At 66.1% G+C, this 14692-nt stretch overlaps 2 protein-coding genes across 2 annotated transcripts; both read right to left on the bottom strand.

Annotated features, from left to right (window-relative positions):
- Nucleotides 1-649: 649 nt before the first annotated feature.
- Nucleotides 650-9324, bottom strand: WDR46 (WD repeat domain 46; the record flags this gene model as incomplete). The annotated part of the gene is given in 11 exon segments (XM_082500820.1): nucleotides 650-681; nucleotides 684-802; nucleotides 930-1029; nucleotides 4224-4359; nucleotides 4442-4592; nucleotides 7518-7622; nucleotides 7713-7774; nucleotides 7879-7966; nucleotides 8053-8165; nucleotides 9066-9143; nucleotides 9220-9324. Coding segments are annotated over 11 exon segments (1089 nt in total), but the record flags the coding sequence as incomplete, so codon positions are not given.
- A 1285-nt stretch (nucleotides 9325-10609) lies between these two features.
- RPS18 (ribosomal protein S18) lies at nucleotides 10610-13718 on the bottom strand (the record flags this gene model as incomplete). Its single annotated transcript, XM_082500819.1, has 5 exons — nucleotides 10610-10723; nucleotides 11621-11712; nucleotides 11814-11915; nucleotides 13397-13483; nucleotides 13586-13718. Coding segments are annotated over 5 exons (490 nt in total), but the record flags the coding sequence as incomplete, so codon positions are not given.
- Between the last annotated feature and the right edge of the window lie 974 nt (nucleotides 13719-14692).

Raw genomic sequence — 14692 nt, 5'->3', positions numbered from 1 at the left:
GGGAAAAGGACCTTTTTAGGGGGGAAAAGGACACTTTTAGGGGGAAAAAGGACACTTTTAGGGGGGAAAAAGGACACTTTTAGGGGGGAAAAAGGACACTTTTAGGGGGGAAAAAGGACAGAGGTTTCGAGGGGGGAAAAGGAGGTTTCGAGGGGGAAAAAGGACGTTTTTAGGGGGAAAAAGGACACTTTTAGGGGGAAAAAGGACATTTTTAGGGGGAAAAAGGACATTTTTAGGGGGAAAAAGGACATTTTTAGGGGGAAAAAGGACATTTTTAGGGGGGAAAAGGACATTTTAGGGGTGAAAAGGACATTTTTGGGGTGAAAAGGACATTTTTTGGGGGAAAAGGACATTTTTGGGCGAAAAGGACACTTTTGGGGGAAAAGGACATTTTTGGGGGGAAAAGGACATTTCGAGGGGGGAAAAGGACACTTTTAGGGGGGAAAAGGACACTTTTAGGGGGGAAAAGGAGGTTTCGAGGGGGGAAAAAGAGGTTTCGAGGGGGGAAAAGGACATTTCGAGGGGGGAAAAGGACACTTTTAGGGGGGAAAAAGGGGTTCGAGGGGGAAAAAGGACATTTTTTGGGGGGAGCTGGTTGGGGGGGGGGTGATGAGGAGGAGGAGGAGGAGGAGGAGGGGGGGGGCGAGACCTGCAGCAGGTCGCCGCAGGCAGCGGCCAGCAGCCGCGCTGGCTGAAGGCGAGATGCGCAGCGCCCCGCGGCAGCACCGTCTCCTGCAGCGGTCGGTACGTCCGTAGGTCGAAAACGCGGAGTTTGCGGTCCAGTCCCGCCGATGCCATGTACCTACCGGGGATGGGGATGGGGGGGAGGGGGGACACACAGGAGGAGGAGGGGGTGACACCCCCGCAATGTCACCTGCCAGCTCCCTCTGTCTGTCTGTCCGTCCGTCCGTCCGTCCCCCCGCGCTCACGTGCCGGTGGGGTCGACGGCCAACGCTCGCAGCGCTCCGCGGTGGCACAGCATCCGCACCAACGGCTCCGGAACGGAGGGGGTCCACAGCGTCACCGTTCCTGGGGATCCCCGGAATAAAGTGGGGGGGGGGGGAAAGGGGGGGGGGGGGACACACAGAGACACAGAGAGAGAAATGTTGGGGGACATCAATCTGTTGGGGGACATCAATAGTGTGAACAGACACACTGGGAATGCCCAGAGTTTGGGGGGGGGGGGACACACACTGGGGACCCCCAAATTTGGGGACACACATGGTGGGGACCCCAGATTTGGGGAGACACGCTGGGGACCCCCAGAGTGGGGGGGACACACTGGGGACCCCCATGGAGGGGACACACACTGGAAACCCCCAAATTTGGGGATACACATAGTGGGACCCCCAGAGTGGGGGGGGACACACTGGGGACCCCACAGTGGGGGGGGGGACACACTGGGGACCCCCAAATTTGGGGACGCACATGGTGGGGACCCCCAGAGTTGGGGAGGCACATGGTGGGGACCCCCAGAGTTGGGGGGGGGGGACACACTGGGGACCCCCAAATTTGGGGACACACATGGTGGGGACCCCCAGAGTTGGGGGGGAGACATACTGGGGACCCCCAGAGTGGGGGGGGGGGGACACTGGGGACCCCCATGGAGGGGACACACATGGTGGGGACCCACAGATTTGGGGGGACACACTGGGGACCCCCAGAGTGGGGGGGGCAACACATTGGGGGACCCCACAGTGGGGGGGGGGACACACTGGGGACCCCCAGAGTGGGGGGGACACACATGGTGGGGACCCACAGATTTGGGGGGACACATGGTGGAGACCCCCAGAGAGGGGGGGAGACACAATGGGGACCCCCAGACTGGGGGGGGGACACACATTGGGACCCCCAGAGTGGGGGGACACACACTGGGGACCCCCAGAGTGGGGGGGACACACACTGGGGACCCCCAGAGTGGGGGGGGACACACATGGTGGGGACCCACAGAGTTGGGGGGGGACACACTGGGACCCCCAAATTTGGGGACGCACATGGTGGGGACCCCCAGAGTTGGGGGGGGACACACTGGGGACCCCCAAATTTGGGGACGCACATGGTGGGGACCCCCAGAGTTGGGGGGGGACACACTGGGGACCCCCAAATTTGGGGACGCACATGGTGGGGACCCCCAGAGTGGGGGGACACATTGGGGACCCCCAGAGTGGGGGGGGAGACACACTGGGGACCCCCAAATTTGGGGGGGACACACACTGGGGGACCCCACAGTGGGGGGGGGCACACTGGGAACCCCCAAAGTTGGGGACGCACATGGTGGGACCCCAGAGTTGGGGGGAGACACACACTGGGGACCCCCAAATTTGGGGACACACACGGTGGGGACCCACAGATTTGGGGGGGGGGGACACACTGGGGACCCCCAAATTTGGGATGGACACACACAGAGAGGTTGGGGACCCCAGAGTGGGGGGGACACACACTGGGGACCCCCAAATTTGGGGATGCACATGGTGGGGACCCCCAGAGTGGGGGGGAGACACACTGGGGACCCCCAGATTTGGGGGGACACACACTGGGGTACCCCACAGTGGGGGGGGACACACTGGGGACCCCCATGGAGGGGACACACACTGGAAACCCCCAAATTTGGGGATACACATAGTGGGGAGCCCCAGAGTGGGGGGGGGACACACTGGGGACCCCCAAATTTGGGGACGCACATGGTGGGGACCCCCATGGGGGGGGGGACACACACTGGGGACCCCCAGAGTTGGGGGGGGGACACACACTGGGGACCCCCAAATTTGGGGACGCACATGGTGGGGACCCCCAGAGTTGGGGGGGGACAGTGGGGACCCGCAGATTTGGGGGGAGACACACTGGGGACCCCCAGACTGGGGGGGGGACACACTGGGGACCCCCAGAGTGGGGGGGGACACACATGGTGGGGACCCCCAGAGTTGGGGGGGGGACACACACTGGGGACCCCCAAATTTGGGGACGCACATGGTGGGGACCCCCAGAGTGGGGGGGGGGACACTGGGGACCCCCAAATTTGGGGACGCACATGGTGGGGACCCCAGAGTTGGGGGGAGACAACACATTGGGGTACCCCACAGTTGGGGGGGCACACTGGGGACCCCCAAATTTGGGGACACACACGCTGGGGACCCCCAGAGTGGGGGGGGGACACACTGGGGACCCCCATGGAGGGGACACACACTGGAAACCCCCAAATTTGGGGATACACATAGTGGGGACCCCCAGAGTGGGGGGGGGACACACACTGGGGACCCCCAAATTTGGGGATGCACATGGTGGGGACCCCCAGAGTGGGGGGGAGACACACTGGGGACCCCCAGAGTGGGGGGAGACACACTGGGGACCCCCAAATTGGGGACGCACATGGTGGGGACCCACAGATTTGGGGGGACACACACTGGGGACCCCCAGAGTGGGACACACACATGTTGGGGACCCCCAGAGTTGGGGGGGACACACTGGGGACCCCCAAATTTGGAGACGCACATATTGGGGACCCCACAGTGGGGGGGGGGGGCACACTGGGAACCCCCAAAGTTGGGGGGGACACACACTGGGGTACCCCACAGTGGGGGGGGACACACTGGGGACCCCCAAAGTTGGGGGGGGACACACACTGGGGTACCCCACAGTGGGGGGGGACACACTGGGGACCCCCAAAGTTGGGGGGGACACACACTGGGGTACCCCACAGTGGGGGGGACACACTGGGGACCCCCAAAGTTGGGGGGGACACACACTGGGGTACCCCACAGTGGGGGGGGGGACACACTGGGGACCCCCAAATTTGGGGACGCACATGGTGGGACCCACAGATTTGGGGGGACACATGGTGGGGACCCCCAGAGTGGGACACACACATGTTGGGGACCCCCAGAGTTGGAGGGGACACACTGGGGACCCCCAAATTTGGGGATGCACATGTTGGGGACCCCCAGAGTGGGGGGGACACACACTGGGGTCCCCCAGAGTGGAGGGGGGGGGACACACTGGGGACCCCCAAATTTGGGGACGCACACGCTGGGGACCCCCAGAGTGTGGGGACACACACTGGGGACCCCCAAATTTGGAGACGCACACGGTGGGGACCCCCAGAGTGGGGGGGGGACACACATATAGACAAGAACCCCCTTTGAGAGGGGGGGGGGGGGCTTTAAGGCTATGGGATGCCCCCGGGGGGGCATTATTTTTTTTTTTTTGGGGGGGGGGGGATATCTCACCGTTACTGTGGCCGAGATGGACGACGGCGTTGGCCGCATTCTGCGCCACGACCCCCAAGCGACCCCCCCGCGTGCACAGCGCCGCCACCTCCCGCCCCACCGACACGTCCAGGTACTGCAGGAACCCCCTCTCGTTCTGCGGGAGGAGAAAAAAAACCCCCCAAAATTAATAAGAGACCCCCACAAAGTGGGGAGGGGGGGTGGGGGGGTGCCCTCACCGCCGTGACCAGTAAGAAGTGGTAAGGGAGGAACTGGAGGCGCAGGACGCCGGCGCAGCGCTTGAGGCAGTTGAGCTCCAGCCCCTGGTTGTCGTAGAGGTGCAGCCACCGGCGCTGAGCCACCGCCAGCAGCGTCTCGGCGTGTAGCCAGCTGCGGGGGGAGGGGGGAACACGCGTGTGCGCGGGGAGGGGGGAAGGGAGGGGGAGGTGGGGGAGAGGAGGGGGGGGGGCGGGGGGTGGGGTGGAGGGGGGGGGGGCGCCGGCGGGGCGCTGAGGGCACACGCGGGGGATTAAGGGCACACGGGGTGCACACGCGTGGTCCTGAGCGTACACGCGTGGATTTAAGTGCACATGGGGTGCACACGCGGGGACCTGAGCGCACACGGGGTGCACACGCGTGGCCCTGAGCATACACGGGGTGCACACGCGTGGCCCTGAGCGCACACAGGGTGCACACGCGTGGCCCTGAGCACACACGTGTGGCCCTGAGCGCACACGTGTGGACGTAAGTGCACACGGGGTGCACACGCGTGGCCATGAGCGTACACGCAGGGACCTAAGTGCACATGGGATACACACGCGGGGACCTGAGCGCACACGGGTGCACACGCGTGGCCATGAGCGTACACGTGTGGATTTAAGTGCACATGGGGTGCACACGCGGGGACCTGAGCGCACACGGGGTGCACACGCGTGGCCCTGAGCATACACGGGGTGCACACGCGTGGCCCTGAGTGCACACAGGGTGCACACGCGGTGCCCTGAGCACACACGTGTGGCCCTGAGCGCACACGTGTGGACGTAAGTGCACACGGGGTGCACACGCATGGCCATGAGCGTACACGCGGGGACCTAAGTGCACATGGGATGCACACACGGGGACCTGAGCGCACACACGGGGACCTAAGTGCACATGGGATGCACATGCGGGGACCTGAGGGCACACGGGGTGCACACGCGTGGCCATGAGCGCACACGCGAGGACCTAAGTGCACATGGGGGTGCACACGCGTGGCCCTGAGCGCACACACGGGGACCTAAGTGCACATGGGATGCACACACGGGGACCTGAGCGCACACACGGGGACCTAAGTGCACAGGGGATGCACATGCGGGGACCTGAGCGCACACGGGGTGCACACGCGTGGCCATGAGCGCACACATGTGGACCTAAGTGCACATGGGATGTACACGCGTGGCCCTGAGCGCACACGGGGTGCACACGCGGGGCCCGGGGTGCACACGCGGGGACCTAAGTGCACACGTGGGGACCTAAGTGCACACGCGCGTCCCCGACTCTGCACACGCCACATCCTCGTACACGCGTGTCCTGATTCCGCACACACCACAATCTCACATACACACGTCCCTGACCCCACACAAACCACACCCCCGTTCATGTGTGTCCCCGACTCCACACACGCCACAACATCACACGCGTGTCCCCGACTCCACACACGCCACATCCTCACACACGCATGTCCCCGACTCCGCACGTGCCACAGCCTCGCACACGCGTGTCCCCGACTCCACACACACCACATCCTCGCACACGCGTGTCCCCGACTCCACACACGCCACATCCTCGCACACGCGTGTCCCCCGACTCCGCACACGCCACAGCCTCGCACACGCGTGTCCCCGACTGCACACATAGCACAGCCTCACACCCGTGTCCCTGGCTCCACACACACAACCTCGCACACGCGTGTCCCCGACTCCGCACACGCCACAGCCTCGCACACGTGTGTCCCCGACTCCGCACACACCACAGCCTCGCACACGCGTGTCCCCGACTCCGCACACGCCACAGCCTCGCACACGCGTGTCCCCGACTCCGCACACGCCACAACTTCAGACACACGTCACAACCTCAGACACACGTGTCCCCGACCCCGACTCCGCCCACGCGTGTCCCCGACTCCGCACACGCCACAGCCTCGCACACGCGTGTCCCCGACTGCACACATAGCACAGCCTCACACCCGTGTCCCCGGCTCCACACACACAACCTCACACACGCGTGTCCCCCGACTCCGCACACGCCACAGCCTCGCACACGCGTGTCCCCGACTCCGCACACGCACAGCCTCGCACACGCGTGTCCCCGACTCCGCACACGCCACAACTTCAGACACACGTCACAACCTCAGACACACGTGTCCCCGACCCCGACTCCGCCCACGCGTGTCCCCGACTCCGCACACGCCACAGCCTCGCACACGCGTGTCCCCGACTGCACACATAGCACAGCCTCACACCCGTGTCCCCGGCTCCACACACACAACCTCGCACACGCATGTCCCCGACTCTGCACACGCCACAGCCTCGCACATGCGTGTCCCCGACTCTGCACACGCCACAGCCTCGCACACGCGTGTCCCCGACTCCACACACGCCACAACTTCAGACACACGTCACAACCTCAGACACATGTGTCCCCGACTCCGCACACGCCACACACCCGCCCACGCGTGTCCCCGACTCCGCACACGCCACATCCTCACACACGCGTGTCCCCGACTCCGCACACGCCACACACCCGCCCACGCGTGTCCCCGACTCCGCACGCGCCACATCCTCGCACACACGTGTCCCCGACTCCGCACAAACCACATCCTCGCACACGCGTGTCCCCGACTGCACACATAGCACAGCCTCACACCCGTGTCCCTGGCTCCACACACACAACCTCGCACACGCGTGTCCCCGACTCCGCACGCGCCACATCCTCGCACACGCGTGTTCCCGACTCCACACACGCCACACACCCGCCCACGCGTGTCCCCGACTCCGCACGCGCCACATCACACACGTGTCCCCGACTCCGCACACGCCACATCACACACGTGTCCCCCACTCCGCACACGCCACAGCCTCGCACACGCGTGTCCCCGACCCCGACTCTGCACACGTGTGTCCCCAACCCCGCACACGCGTGTCCCCGACCCCGATCCCGCACGGCGCAACGCGTGGGTCACACCACACCTTCACCCGCCCCCCCGCCTCCACGCCTGACCTGCCCCCCTCCCCACCCCCACCCCCCCCCCCGCCTTCGCACACGCGTGTCACTCACGCCACGTCATTCACCGCCTCCATCACGTTGATCTCCCACATCAGCTTCTTCGTCTGCCACTCCACGGCGGCCACGTGGCCCCGCCGCCCCCCCAGCAGCAGGTGCCTGTGGGGCACGGAGAAGTGTGTGTGTGCGTGTGGGGTCAAAGGTCACAAAATTTGGGGGGGGGACACCCCCTGCCCCGCCCCCACTCACCGCCCGATGCGGCTGTAGTCCAACCGGTACGGCCCAAACTGCTCCAACCTCAGCTCAAAGTGCTGCGGGGCCCAACGGGGAGAGGAAATTTAATTTTTTGGGAGGGGGGAGGGGGAGGGGTGCTGGTGGCATGTCCCCCCCCCCCCAAAAATTTTGTCCCCCCCACCTTAGCGGCGCTGGCGATGTCCACGGCCTCGGCGATGTCCCCTTGGGTGACGGCGCAGGTGTCCTCGCCGGGGGCGGCCTCCAGGAAACTGAGGGGTATATTATTTTTTTTTTTAATTTTTTTTGGGGGGGTGGGGGGGGGGGTGGGGGGGGACAGACGGACGGACGGACTCACCCCGGTTCCTCCGGCAGCAGCAGGTCCAGCCGAGCCGCTCGGGCGGCCGCCGCTTCTTCTTTCTGTGCCGACAGCTTCAGGTGCCACCGCAGGCGGTGGCCGTGGGGCCGGGGCTGGGGGGGGGGGAGGGGGGGGGGATATGGGGGGGGGGACATGAGATGGGGACCCCCCCCCCCAAATTTACCCTGAAACCCCCTCAGTGTCTTCTTTGCCATAGGATATTCCCACCCCCCCCCACCCCGTGACCCCCAACTCCCCCAGACCCACCCCCCTCCAGGACCCCCAACTCTCCCCCCCCCCCCCCCCAATCCTGTGTCCCCCCCCCTCCCCTGACTCCAATTCCCCCCTGTCTGCCCCCCCCCCCCGCCCCCCCCGTGACCCCCAACTCCCCCAGACCCCCCCCAGGACTCTGATTTTTCCCCCCCCCTCCCTGTGACCCCCAACTCCCCCCAGATCCCCCCCCAATCCTCTCCCATCTGTCCCCCCCTCCCCCCTCCAGGACTCCAATTCCCCCCCCCCCGTGACCCCCAACTCCCACCAGACCCAACTCCCCCTCCCCCCCCAGTCCTATCCCCCCCCCGGACCCCCAACTCCCTCCAGACCCCCCCTGGACTCCAATTCCCCCCCCCCCCCCCCCCCGTGACCCTCAACTCCCCCCAGACCCCCCCGGTCCTGTCCGTCCCCCCCCCGACTCCAGTTCCTCCCCCCCCCCTGTGACCCCCAACTCCCCCCAGACCCACCCCTCCCCCACCCCCCCAGTCCTATCCCCCCCCCCCCAGGACCCCTAACTCCCCCCAGACCCCCCCGGTCCTGTCTATCACCCCCCCCCCCCCCCCGACTCCAGTTCCTCCCCCCCCCCGTGACCCCCAACTCCTCCAGACCGCTCCGGTCCTGTCGTGTGTCGTCGTCCCCCCCCCCCCGGGGCTCCGGTCTCCCCCGGTTCCCCCCTCTCCCCGTGACCCCCAACTTCCCCCCCCCCCCCCCTTCCTCCTCCTCCTCCTCCTCCTCCTCACCGCCTTCTCCTTCGTTTCCCGCAGGAACCGCTTCACCCGGGGCCGGGGCAGCGGGGCGGGCCCGGGGACGGGTCTTTCCTCTGAAGAGAAACGGGATTGGTACCGGGACCCCCTCCCCGGTACCGACCCACCCCCCCGGGACCCCCCGGCCTACCCCGGACACGCCGCTGCCCCCCACTCCATCGCTGTCGCCGTCGGGGCCGGGCCCGGCCCGGTGCCGCCGGGAGAGACCGCGAGTGCTGCCGCGGCTCACCGCCATCGCGTCGCCACGTGCGGTCTCCCGGCCAGCCCGCCCTTCCGGTGCCGCCCACCAATCAGAGAGAGGGGAGGTCAGCGGCGCGACCAATGAGAGCGCAGCGGCGCGACCAATGAGAGCGCAGCGGCGCGGCCAATGGGAGCGCAGCGGCGCGGCCAATAGGAGCGCAGCGGCGCGGCGGAAAAGGAAGAGGCCGGCGGCGCCATGTTGGTTGAGGGCGGCAGCGAGGAAGGGGCGGGGCGGCGGCCATGTTGGCTGAGGGCAGCGCTTGCACAGGCGTGGGCGGGGCTTGCACACTAGCGGCACTGGGAGGGGCGGGGCTTGCACGCCGCTGCCACACACACCCCCAGCGCTGCCCGGGTGTGGGTGGGGGAGACGACAAGATCATCCTCGTGCGAGGTCCTTGTGCAAGGCCGCAATGTGAGGCCCCGTCCTTGTGCAAAGCCCCGTCCTCGTGCAAAGCCCCGTCCTCGTGCGAGGTCCCCGTGTGAGGCCACATCCTCCTGCATGGCCCATCCCTGGGTGAAGCCCCGTCCTCGTGCGAGGCCCCAGCCTCGCGCAAGGCCCCCTCCTTGTGCAAGGCCTCATCTTTGTGCAAAGCCCTCGTACAAGGCTTCATCCTCGTGCAAAGCGCCCTCCCTGTGCAAGTCCCCGTCCTTGTGTGAGGCCCCATCCTCTTGCAAGGTCCTCGTGCAAGGCACCGTCACCTTCTGAGGCCCCATCCTTGTACAAAACCCTCGGCCTCGTGTGAGGATCCATCCTTGTGCAAGGCCCCGTCCTTGTGCAAAACCCCCGGCCTCGTGCAAAGCCCCGTCCTTGTACCAGGTCCTTGTGCGAGGCCCCATCCTTGTGCAAGGCACCCTCTTCCCCCAAAGCCCCGTCCTTGTGCAAGACTCCGTCCTCGTGCGAGGCCCCACCCGCCTCCGAGGCCCCGTCCTCGTGCGAGGTCCCTGTGAAAAGCCCCCTCCTCGTGCAAGTCCCCATCCTCGTGTGAGGCACCACCTGCCTCCGAGACCTTCTCCTCATAAGAGACCCCCATCCTCGTGTGAGCCCCGCCTTGTGCGAGGCCCTCGTGCAAAGCCCATCTTGTGCAAAGCCCCATCCTCGTGCGAGGCCCCATCCTCGTGCGAGGCCCCATCCTCGTGCGAGGCAACACCCACCTCCGAGGCCCCGTCCTCGTCCCCGTGTGAGGTCCCCGTCCTCGTGCAACACCCCCCCGTCCTCGTGCGAGGGTGTGTGTGTGTGTGTGTGTGTGTGTGTGTGTCCCCAAGTCACGAGCGGGTGTCACTTTTGTCACCAATGTCACTTTTATTCCCCTCTCCCGCCTCACTTCTTCTTGGAGACGCCGACGGTGCGGCCGCGTCGCCCGGTGGTCTTCGTGTGCTGCCCTCGCACGCGCAGCCTGGGGGGGGGGGGGGGGGGGAGGGGACAGGGGCCACCTCAGTGTCCCTGTCCCCAAGTGCCACCACCCCCCCGTCCCCGTGTCCCCAACGCCGCCCTCCGGTGTCCCCAAAACCCCCCCTCCCCCCCCCCCCCCGGTGTCCCCAACGCCCCTTCGCACGCGCAGCCTGGGGGGGGGGGGGGGGGAGGGGACAGCGGCCACCTCAGCGTCCCTGTCCCCAAGTGCCACCTCCCCTGGTGTCCGCGTGTCCCCAAATCCCACACCTGGTGTCCCCAAGACCCCCACCCCAAATGTCCCCAACCCCACTTAATGTCCCCAAGTCCCCCCTCACCCCCAGAAGCACCGCAGCCCCCCCATGCACGGCCTCGGGGGGACACCACAGCCACCCTGTCCCCAAGTGCCACCGCCCGCCGTGTCCCCACGTCCCTGTGTCCCCCCCGCAGTGTCCCCAACCCCCTCCTGATGTCCCCAACCCCCTCCCAATGTCCCCAAGTCCCCCCTGATGTCCCCAAGTCCCTCCTCACCCCCAGAAGCACTGCAGCCCCCCCCCACACGCACGGCCTCGGGGGGACACCGCAGCCACCCTGTCCCCAAGTGCCACCTCCTGCCGTGTCCCCACGTCCCTGTGTCCCCCCCGCAGTGTCCCCAAACCCCTCCTGATGTCCCCAACCCCCTCCCAATGTCCCCAAGTCCCCCCTGATGTCCCCAAGTCCCCCCTCACCCCCAGAAGCACCGCAGCCCCCCCCCATGCACGGCCTCGGGGGGACACCACAGCCACCCTGTCCCCAAGTGCCACCTCCTGCCGTGTCCCCACGTCCCTGTGTCCCCCCCGCAGTGTCCCCAAACCCCTCCTGATGTCCCCAAGTCCCCCCCGATGTCCCCAAGTCCCCCCCTCACCCCCAGAAGTGCCGCAGCCCCCGATGCGCCCGGATTTTCTTCAGCCGCTCCAAATCCTCCCGCAGTTTGTTGTCCAGCCCGTTGGCCAGCACCTGCGGGGACAAGGGGACACGGGGGACATCAGGGGACGGGAGGGGGACATCGGGGGGACATCGGGGGACGCGTGTCCGTCCGTCCGTCCCCCCCCCCTCACCTGGCTGTACTTCCCGTCCTTCACGTCCTTCTGCCGGTTGAGGAACCAGTCGGGAATCTTGTACTGCCGCGGGTTCTGCATGATGGTGATGACACGCTCCACCTGCGGGGACACGGCCGGCGGTGACACCCCGGGATGTCCCCAACCCCCCCCCCGAAATGTCCCCACCCCCCCCCGAGATGTCCCGCCCCCGCCGAGATGTCCTCAATCCCCCCAAACGTGTCTCCAACGCCCCCCGAGATGTCTCCAAGACCCCCCAGAGACGTCTTTAACACTCCCAACATGTCCCCAATGCCCCCCAAGATGTCCCCAACCCACCCGGGATGTCCCCAACCCCCCTGAGATGTCCCGCCCCCGCCGAGATGTCCTCAATCCCCCCCCCACGTCTCCAACGCCCCCTGAGATGTCTCCAAGACCCCCCAGAGACATCTTTAACACTCCCAACATGTCCCCAATGCCCCCCAAGATGTCCCCAACCCCACCCCCCCCCCCAGGATGTCCCCAGTGCCCCCCGAGATATCCTCAAGCCCCCTGAAATGCCCCTAATGCCCCCCAGAGATGTCCCCAACACCCCAGAGACATCCTCTAGCCCTTTGAGATGTCCCCACCCCCCCAAGATGTCTCCAACACCTCTAGAAATGTCCCCAACGACCCCTGAGATGTCCCCAAACCTCTGAGACGTCGCCAAACCTCTGAGATGTCCCCAAACCTCTGAGATGTCCCCAACACCCCCAGAGACGTCTCCACCTCCCGAGATATCCCTATCACTCCCCGAGATGTCCCTACCACCCCAGAGACGTCCCCAATGTCCCCAGAGATGTCTCCAACAGCCCAGAAATGTCCCCAACCCAATGAGACATCCCCGATGCCCCCACACATGTCCCCACCCCCCCCCAAGATGTCCCCAACACCCCAGAGACGTCCCCAACGCCCCAGAGATGCCCCCAACGCCTCCTGAGATGCCCCCAACGCCTCCTGAGATGTCCCCAACGCCTCCTGAGATGTCCCCAACGCCTCCTGAGATGTCCCCAACACCTCTAGAGATGCCCCCAACGCCTCCTGAGATGTCCCCAATGCCTCCTGAGATGTCCCCAAACCTCTGAGACGTCCCCAACACCCCCAGAGACGTCTCCACCTCCCGAGATATCCCTATCACTCCCCGAGATGTCCCTAACACCCCAGAGATGTCCCCAATGTCCCCAGAGACCTCCCCAATGTCCCCAAAGACATCCCCAATGTCCCCAAAGACATCCCCAATGTCCCCAAAGACGTCTCCACCTCCCGAGATATCCCTATCACTCCCCGAGATGTCCCTACCACCCCAGAGACGTCCCCAATGTCCCCAAAGACCTCCCCAATGTCCCCAAAGACCTCCCCAATGTCCCCAAAGACGTCTCCACCTCTTGAGATATCCCTATCACTCCCCGAGATGTCCCTAACACCCCAGAGATGTCCCCAATGTCCCCAGAGACGTCTCCAACAGCCCAGAAATGGCCCCAACGCCCCCTGAGATGGCCCCAACGCCTCCCCGAGATGTCCCCGAGCCTCTCGGGGTGTCCCCGTGTCCCCCCCAAACCGCTCACCTCGTCCTCGGTCAGCTCTCCCGCCCGTTTGGTGAGGTCGATGTCGGCCTTGCGCAGCACCACGTGGGCGTAGCGGCGTCCCACGCCCTGGGGGGGGGGTAAGAACAAAAAAAAAAAGGGGGGGGGGGGGTGTCACGTCACCCGTGTCACCCTCCCCACGTCCCCTCGCGTCCCCCGGTGTCCCCTCACCTTGATGGCGGTGATGGCGAAGGCGATTTTGCGGCGCCCGTCGATGTTGGTGTTGAGGACGCGCAGGATATGCTGGAACTTCTCGGGGATGACGAGAGACTGGGGGGGGGACGTGGGGGGGGGGACACGGTCACTGGGGGGGTGACACAGTCACTGGGGGGGTGGACACACGGTCACTGGGGGGGTGACACAGTCACTGGGGGGGTGGACACACGGTCACTGGGGGGAGGGAAGGTCACCAGTGGGGGACACAGTCACCGGCGGAGGCGGGGGACAGTCGCAGAGGGGTGGGGGTGGTCACTGCGGGGCGGGGGGGGGACACACGGTCACAGGGGGGGACACAGTCACTGGGGGGGGGACACACACAGTCACTGGGAGCAGAGGAGGTCACCAATGAGGGACGTGGTCACTGGTGGAGGGGGACACAGTCACAGGGTGGTGGGGATGGACACTGCGGGGGGGGAGGTAGATGGCCACAGGGGGGGGGACAAGATCACAGGGGAACGCACAAGGTCACAACAGGGGGGGACACAGTCACTGGGTGGGGGGGGGACACGGTCACTGGGAGCAGGGAAGGTCACCAGTGGGGGACACGGTCACTGGTGGAGGGGGGACACAGTCACAGGGGGGTGGAAATGGTCGGGGGGGGGTTCACAGGTGGGGACACGATCACGGGTGGAGGACACAGTCACTGGGGGGGGGGGGGGCACGGTCACTGGGAGGAGAAGAGGTCACCAGTGGGGGACACGGTCACTGGTGGAGGAGGGACACAGTCACAGGGAAGTGGGGACAGCTACTGGGGGGGGGTTACAGGGTCACGGGGGGGGACACACGATCACGGGGGGGACACACACACATGGCCACAGGTGGGGACACGATCGCAGGTGGAGGACACGATCACAGGGGGTGGGGACAGTTACTGGGGGGGTTACACGGTCACTGGGGGGAGGGGAGCTCACCAGTGGGGGACACGGTCACTGGGGGGGGGGACGGGGACGGGGGGGCGGGCGGTCAATGCCGGGGGGGGGGGGATTACACGGGGTCACGTGGGGGGGGGGGGGCGACACACGATCAGGACACGGTCCCAAAGAGGGGGACACTGCCACG

Source organism: Vanellus vanellus (genome assembly GCF_965231255.1).
Source record: "Vanellus vanellus genome assembly, contig: HAP1_SCAFFOLD_2238, whole genome shotgun sequence".
NCBI lineage: Eukaryota > Metazoa > Chordata > Aves > Charadriiformes > Charadriidae > Vanellus > Vanellus vanellus.
The sequence above is the reverse complement of the archived record's forward strand: the minus strand, read 5'-3'. Positions and strand labels throughout refer to the sequence as shown.